Source organism: Eutrigla gurnardus (genome assembly GCF_963514095.1).
Source record: "Eutrigla gurnardus genome assembly, chromosome: 17".
Classification (NCBI taxonomy): Eukaryota; Metazoa; Chordata; class Actinopteri; order Perciformes; family Triglidae; genus Eutrigla; species Eutrigla gurnardus.
Genome location: NC_139928.1, coordinates 11,566,897 through 11,575,160, shown reverse-complemented (window position 1 = coordinate 11,575,160; position 8,264 = coordinate 11,566,897). Strand labels below are relative to the sequence as shown.

At 43.9% G+C, this 8,264-nt stretch overlaps 1 protein-coding gene across 1 annotated transcript in view; it reads left to right on the top strand.

Annotated features, from left to right (window-relative positions):
- LOC311027421 (polypeptide N-acetylgalactosaminyltransferase 12-like) overlaps positions 1-6,085 on the top strand; it is a 7,660-nt gene extending 1,575 nt beyond the window's left edge. Inside the window, exons 3-6 of the mRNA XM_084031448.1 lie at positions 146-277; positions 472-585; positions 1,378-1,533; positions 2,297-6,085. Coding sequence (XP_083887574.1) covers positions 146-277; positions 472-585; positions 1,378-1,533; positions 2,297-2,434 — 540 coding nt within the window. The 3' untranslated portion in view covers positions 2,435-6,085. The remainder of the gene's footprint in view (positions 1-145; positions 278-471; positions 586-1,377; positions 1,534-2,296) is intronic.
- Positions 6,086-8,264: the final 2,179 nt, after the last annotated feature.

Below are 8,264 nucleotides of genomic sequence, written 5' to 3'. Positions count from 1 at the left end.
GATTAATACTTATCATCATGTAATATTCATATTACAGCGATTCTGTTTTGCCTATTATTATTATTTAAAATCTCCAGTTATTATGGCCGACAGCTGGAGCTAAAGTAATACGTTGAACCTGTCCTTTTCCGCCTTTTGTTTCCAGGAGGCCTTTGGAGACGTGACGGAGCGGAGGAAGCTCAGAGAGAAACTGGGCTGTAAGAGCTTCAGGTGGTATCTGGATAACATTTACCCCGACATTCACGTCCCGGAGGATCAGCCGGGCATGTTTGGAATGGTGAGAACGCATCGGAGTATGAATTTACCAATCCTCTCCAGTTTGATTTAATCATGCTGAGCAGTTCAGCTGGGAGATATATATCCTTACAATGAGATTCACTTTGGCGTGGATTTTCCTCCTGTATATATGTATATGTTACTGTATATGAGCTTTAATCTACATCATATCAATGTGCTTTTTGCGTATTCTAGCTGAAGAACCGGGGGAAGACCAACTACTGTTTTGACTACAACCCTCCAGAGGAACACATTGTGGAGGGCCAAAGGGTCATCCTGTACCCGTGTCACGGCATGGGTCAGAACCAGGTAATGGACTTCAGGCTTTCAGGGCCATTAGCTCTAAATTACTTATTGATGTCTGGTTAAAATTCTGTTGTAATGGGCATTAAAGCGTCTTAATTTTAGCGTTGCAAAATGTTTTATTAGTCTCAGTTTTACTTGAGGAACTACTTACTTGTGTCTCATGTTTCACATCTAGTTGCTGATGTTTTCCCACTTAACTGCATCACAGTTTGTAGGCAAAAACACAACATAATGTATATTTTCTATTTACCAAAGACAGCAATAATCATTATGACGGGTTTGTAGTTGTGATATAACAAATGTGGGAATAGTGGACTAGTTCCAGGTTGAACAGCGGCCATGCTGATGCAAAGAGGACTGCTCTCCTCGACACCGTTTCCCCTCTGTGGTCGGCAGGAGTGCAGGAAGCACTCTGAAATGTGCCATTGTTATTGCAGCAGCCCTCTGTGCACACACACTGATGTCTTCTCTTTAGGAAGTGGGCTCAGCAGGGCTTGTGCTGTCGGCCTTGTCGGGCTGCTCTGCATGTTGCTCCACATTTTGATTCATACACATGCAAGTGATACACATGTCTTCTTCTTTTTTCTAAGCCACACGTATACATGCTTACATACATACACATGCACAGATTTGCATAAAACATAGTCTTTCTTTATCTCTGTTACGTCATCAGGGAAAACATTTCTATTTCCAGTGAGATTGAAATCTTTCGTTGGGGGGAGATAAAAAAACATCAGAATAGAATGTACACAATTTGCATGAAACTGCTTTAAAGTTGTTTTCGTCCTCCCGCAGTTCTTTGAATACTCCAAGGACGGGGAGATCCGCTACAACACAAGGGAACCTGCCGGCTGCGTGGTGGGCGACAACATCAGCACCTACCTGACTCTCCAGACGTGTAGAAAACGAGGCCAACCTCTACCTGCGGACCAGAAGTTTCTCCTCAGAGAGGTGAGGGGTTAACTCCGACTCTTACCAAAGAGACTGGCAGTGAGACAGGAAGTGAAAGTGCTGGGCGGGATGAGGTTTTTGATTTGGTTTCCTTTTGAATTGTATTGTTTCACGTTATTTATATATTTTTTGCAGCTCTTCACCCATCCAATCACCTTTAAGAGGTGTGTTTATTCTCTGTTCTTTTGCCACATACAAGTGGCAAAAGAACAGAGAACAAACAAAATCTTATTAAATAGGCTTTTGGCCTATTTATATAATAGCCTTAGCAATTAGAAAACAGCAGTCCAGTAGAACTATTTCCTTTCACATTCATACTATAATAATGTGATTTTTTTAAATGAATTTATTTTTTAACTGTTTGAAGCTGAGGGAATTGAATCACGTCGTCCCCTCCAGGGCCAAAATCTAATTCCTGCCACAGTCAAAGTTACACAGTCATGTCAGGCACAGAGCTGAGCTATTCCACAGTTGTTGAGTGAAAGCGTGGCTGATAAATCGCAGAGCGCTAGCAGGCTGGCTGTGCTGCATGTTGTTTCGCACGTGCTCAGTGTAGTCGCACCACCCTAGTGTCAGTAGCTGAACCACCCTATCTAAATGTAAATGGCTCCAAGAAAGACAGAACGGAATCTATCTGTGTTCCCATAGTGAGCTCCGGTGTTCCTAAAAGACTGGGACATAAATCATGATGTCAAACATATGAAGTATTCAAATCCCGCCAGTATTTCTTAATAATGCATGTTCTCCACGTGGCTGTTTTCAGGACGGCACCTTGTACCACGCGTTTAGCCAGAAGTGTGTCCAGGCGCTGGACCAGACCAACAACGGGACACCGGCCCCCTCGCTCCAACCCTGCTCTGACAGCCTCCACCAAAAGTGGTTCTTTGAGGAGAGAATGTAACCGTGTCAACCTAGAATCTATTTTTCATATCCAGGGGAAGGATATGTGGTGGATCGAGACGCCGAATGTTTTTTTCATACGTCTGCCTTGCCCCGAAAGGAGCCCAGAGGAGCTCCCTTCCACGCTCCCTTCCAAAATTCAACCTTCAGCTGGATTTAATGGACCAATAGGAAATGAACTTGTGAATATATATATGGGAATATTTTTTTCTTGGATGCTTTTGCTGGAAAACAGAAGCTCTTTGGTATTTTTGGGGGATTTTTTTGTAATCAAGGAGCAATCATGAGAACCTGCACAAACATGTATGCTGTACATTTGTTCTTGTTTTACATTTACCCATGTTTCAGATCAATTTAACTCGCTTGCTCTTTGCACATGTGGACAAACGCAGAAACACGCGGGCGATGGAGTGGCTGACATCACAGTGGTCGACATCACGAGGCAGTTAAAAAAGCGTTTGCATCTTCTCCTGTAGAGGGCGCCAACGTTCCTCTCTGTAAATTCCTCTCTTTCACCGTGTTCTCTATTTGTTGAGAGAAAGTGGGACAAATCATCAGGTATTTTGTGAAACACGTTTTCATGTGTGCTTTCTACTCTTCCATACAGATGGCATTAACTAGTACCTCTTCAACGTAATCACCCAACTACTGATATCAGGAGAAAGTCCAGTCTTATTCCGTTGGCGTCATCTTGCAAAGCAAATTTAACTGGGAGATGTGACATGTTTTGTATTTTTTTTACATGCCTCTTTTGTTTCTTGCTCTCTATATGAATATGCATTTAAATAGACTCAATCATAGCCATATTTTTCAGGATTAGTGTCGGGTGTTGTTTCTATTTAAAGTTATGTCTTCAGATGAGGCTAAATTACTGTTCGGTTTCATCGCCTGGCTGCAGACATCTCAACTTTAGTCGAGAATGTATTCACTTAATACTGGCGAGTGCAAATCAGGAGAATGAGAATATTTCCCATCATATTTGTACACTTGGAGTGCCTAAATGTAAAAAAAAAAAAAAAAAAAATTCTATTTTGAGTCTTTCAGGAAGATGCTTTTGTACTTAAGTATATTTTGTCATATGATGAGATAGAAAGCAAAACATGCGTGCTCCCCTGCTGACAATACAGTACACACGTACTGCGTATGTATTACTGTGGTGGGTTGCACTGATTTGTGCACACTGCACCCTCTGCCAGAGCCAGAACTATAGATCCCCCTGTTGTTGTGGTCACTTGTGTGACTGTACCTCAGGCTACGCAGAAGAGGGACTGAGGGGAAACGCAGTGGAGGAGCGGCCAGTTGTTGGCGTCTCCAGAGTGCTTGGGGATGCCAGATGGCTTCCTGATTGATTGTTCCGGTTCTTTATCACCACCTTCTCCCCCCCCCCCCCCCCCCCCCCCCCATGGTGTCACAGGTGTGCAGCGGGGGAACTTATCTTTTGGACTCGCTCCAGCCAAATCGCTTGTTACTGCTGCGCTTGAGGTTTTGGATTTATGAATGGAAGTCATCAAGAGTAGAGTTTTTGGCATCCGAAGGAGATAATGGGAGAGACTCGATGAAGCAATTTGTGACCTCTTCCCTACCATTAACCTTCACAGGCTGTTGGTCTCATAGGGGTTTTTGTTAGGGGGACAATCGGTTCGTAATAGATTTTCTTTTGCTATTGATTCAGAACGTATACTCAAGAAGATGAATGGGAGATGGAAACAGACAGCACCACTGCAGGGACTTCAGTAGGATCGGAATCCCTTCATTTGCCAAATGTTATGAATGTACAGTAACGAATGTACAGTAATGTGCAGCAACATCTGCATGTGAGCTAGTACAAGCCTAAAGGGACAGCGCCAGATGTGCTGCGCTTACCGTTGTGAACATTTCTTTCTAATTGCACTGTGCCGGATGGAGGCAGAAAAAGAATTTCAGAGCATATCGGAGGATGGACATCGTTTGTGGGGTTAAAGTTCCCAGTAATCCATAAAGGGCTTTTGCTGGCACTACAAGTTGTACATGGGTTTTTTTTTTTGCAGACAAAGCTTGCAGATAAGTGGAGTGGACCAAACGACCAGTAGGAAGATTATTGTGTGCTCCGGGGAGGAGGGAGCAGGCAGCCGTGTCGAGATTGAATGAATGTTTTGGGCGATAAAGCTTGATCTCAGTCATCACTGAGCCCCCAAAAAAGTTTTGGAACAGGTTGTTTTCGAGGTGTTTCAGGGCAATCCAATAAACCACGAGAGATCAGATTCACCAGGAACAGGTGAAATCCAGCGCTCATGCTTTATGTATTGGACACTTGAGATGTGACAGCTTCTCAGTTTGTGTCTTTAGCTGGTGAGTGTGGTATAAATAGTCTATCCTGTTATTAAAAAGGGTTATTTATTGCCCCCGGTGGCCAACTGTTATGCCAGACATGTCCTACATAGTAAAACGTGTTTTATGCTGCTGTTATGTTGTATGCTAATTTGATATAGTACACACAGCTGCAATAAAAGTGATGATATTCCCCAGTTGAGGATCATATCTCACTGGCAGGTCATAGAGGTTTTTTTTTTATCAACCAAACCCATGTTGTAAACAGTTGGGATCCGTTGGGATCCGTTGGAGCTCTCGAACCTGACACCTGTCATCCAGACGTAATGTGCCGTAATGGTAGACAATTCCCAATGGAGACATTTAAAGGTCCAATATTATGAAAAACGTCAATTTCTCTGGTCTCTACACCGATAAACTGGTCCTCCCTGAGCCTGTCAACTCACAGAATGAGGGAAAACAAGCGACTCCTGCATGGTCTCTGCAGCCCCCCCACTGGTACAACGGCGCTCCTACAGGCTGTTCAGATTCAGCTCCTGTTGTTACGTAACAAAAGGAGTCATTTGCGTAGGCTGAACTGAAGTGATGATAGGAGATATCCGAGAGGGGGCGTTCATCACCGAGGTGAAGTTTGGTTTGTCCCGCAGTGAGACAGCAGTAAGATAGCAGTGTTTCACAATGTCGTTGCTCAGAGTTAGACACGCAAATTGTTTCATTTTTAATGACAATGTGCTGGCCACGGTTCGTGTTAGCTTGTATGCGTGTGCTAACCACTTCACATCGGACTGCTTCAGTAACGAGGGTCAGTACAAAGCTGGCTTTGTACTGACCCTCGTTAAAGGATATGTCCCAACCATACGGGACCCAGCAACTTCACCTGAGCCACATATGTGAGCCATAGCGATACATCCACCGTAAACATTGGCGCATGCTGCGGCTAGCGTAAGCGGCATCGTCTCCGTCTCTCTCCAAGTGGTTGACAGACGGAGCTCATTAGCATTTAAAGGTGCAGGCACAGAAACAGCCTGTTCTCAGGAGAGCTCATTTGAGTAGCTTTTAGACAGCTGAAATTCAGGACCACGGATGGGTTTGCGGCAATGAATATCGAATACAGTGTTGTTGACCTCTGACAGCTGTGTGGAATTGATGAAATTCAATATAATACGGCACCTTTAAGTGGTTGACATGCCCAAATAATGCTGGAAATGAACGCCATGTCTGGTTTATTAATGCTGTCAGTAATTCCAGTGGCCTTATGTTATTAGGAAAGTAAAGGATGTGATTAATAATATATTTTGTATTTGTTGGATCCAATAAATGGACCATGTCTGAGGTCCACAGTACCCGTGTTGTGTTGTCACTTGGGGGGAAAAACGAATGTAAAGTTAGATTTGTGTTTCTGCTTATTATGATGTCTTTTGTTTTTTAATATTGAGTTTTGCTTCTTTAAAATGTGCAGCACAATCGGCAGGCTCTATTTATGGAAAACAAATCCTGAAAATACTTATGCTCCACACCCAGTGCATATCCATTAAAGTATGACTCATCAGCTTCCTGAGAAAAACAGGCCATCATCTACATTAAACTGATGGAGACGTGAATCAAGATGCTCGGAGGGTAATGAGAGAAGAAAAAGAAATGTGTGTGTGTGTGTGTGTGGAGGGTGGAGGGATGGGGGGGTCCAACCATATCTGATTGGTTTGATCACCAGCTGCTGAGTGAGATGGTGAAATGTCGTGCCCACGCCAAGTCGCTCTGTTCCCCCTGGTGTTGATGCTGTGGCCTGCAGTCGCTCCCAATCACTCAGTGGTGATGAAGCTCTGCTGTTGGACTCACCAGTGTGTGTGTGTGTGTGTGTGTGTGTGTGGGCCACGTCTAGATGTGACAACGCCACGGTGGGTAAAAGATGAAACCGTACAAGCTATTTCAGGATGGTAAAAAACAAAAAGTCAGCTGTTAAAAGTGTACCACACTGCGTGGAACATTTGTGCTCGGCATGAGACGAGGTAGTGCTGATGGAAGAACTCGCCAGAAAATGTTCACATACATTCTGACAAACGCTGCCTAGACGCCCGACTGCCACTGCTTCCCGGGGAAGTGTGAATCACCGTGGAAGGCTGTGATGTCGCCCTCTCATCCTAATCTTTCAGGTGCTTCCCTGTGTGATGTACAGTAGGAAAGAGTGCCACAGAATATCCTGAATATCCCCCCCCCCCACCACCACCACCACCACCACCACCACACACACACAAACAGCATATGTGTCTTTAATGATAATGCAAAACAAGGCTCCCCATGGTGCCAGTCTTTGGAGATGCTCAGGCTTCAGTTGTCAGGGAGCGAAAGGAACCATTGGAAGAGCGACACACACACACACACACGCTGACAGGACGCCATTTCCACACTGCATGTCTGTTTATGTAATCCCAATACCCAGAGCAGCTCAGCAGCAAGTGACTGTTGGCTGCATACATTAGATGACACACTTTTCACTTTCAGGAGGGACTCCAGACGGTGCAGTAAACATGTGAGGCCTAGATACCAGAGATAGCGTTTGCATTTCGTATGCACTGCGGCGGCATCTGATTAGGTGGATCACGGCGTGAGGCAAGGCTTCCATGAAGTCAGTCAATTATTTAAAATAGCCACAACCAACTATTCTACAGTTTGTCAGTCGAGTCTGAGTGCAGTGCAACTGTGAAAAGACACATGAATTTGAATTGATGTGAAACCCCCCAAAACCCACCATAAACATTGAATACATATCTGATACAAATGGTGCACTTAGGACTTAGGAGGCCAGTTTCATCGGCGTGCCGCCACCTGAAGTATTTTTTGGATGAAAGCCTACTTCAGTGTAAGATCAAGCTGTTCTAATCCAAGTCTGTGAAACAGCCGATGCTGCATCAAAGGCAGCCTGCTTGTTTGGCTTGAGTTTACCCCCGCTGGGTTTTTTTCAGCAGAGAGAACGGACCTCACCAGGAACTGTCAAGGAACATCGTCTTGTCTCCTCTGGAAAAGGATTCAGCTGAGAACATCACAGATCACGAGGGAAAAGTGGATTGTTCGACTTGATTCTCAAACACATACTCAAAAACATGGGATGACCTCGTTCTCGATCCTAACCATTAAACGTCATTTAAACAAGAATTATGGCTAATATCTCACCTTTACTGGCGCTGTCATGAGTGCAGCTGTAAATAACGTTGATATGACATCAATGGGTGGGCGTTCTGAGGAATATAACAGGTGTTTTTTAATCAGCCATCATGCTTGCTTTCTTGCTGTCCTTGATTTTTCTTTTCTAACCATCAAAACACAGTTCAATTCTTGGTCTTGTGACCCTCTATGTGCAGATTGCAGCATGTTTATTGTCAGTAACTAATGTGAATGTATAGATTTTTTTTTTTTTTTTAAACTTGGATAAATAATGAAAGGAAAATTATTTCAGGAGCATCAAAAAACTGATCAACTGACGAGTTAATTTCAAGTGTGCTGTTTTTTTTTCTTCCTATTTTACCGTA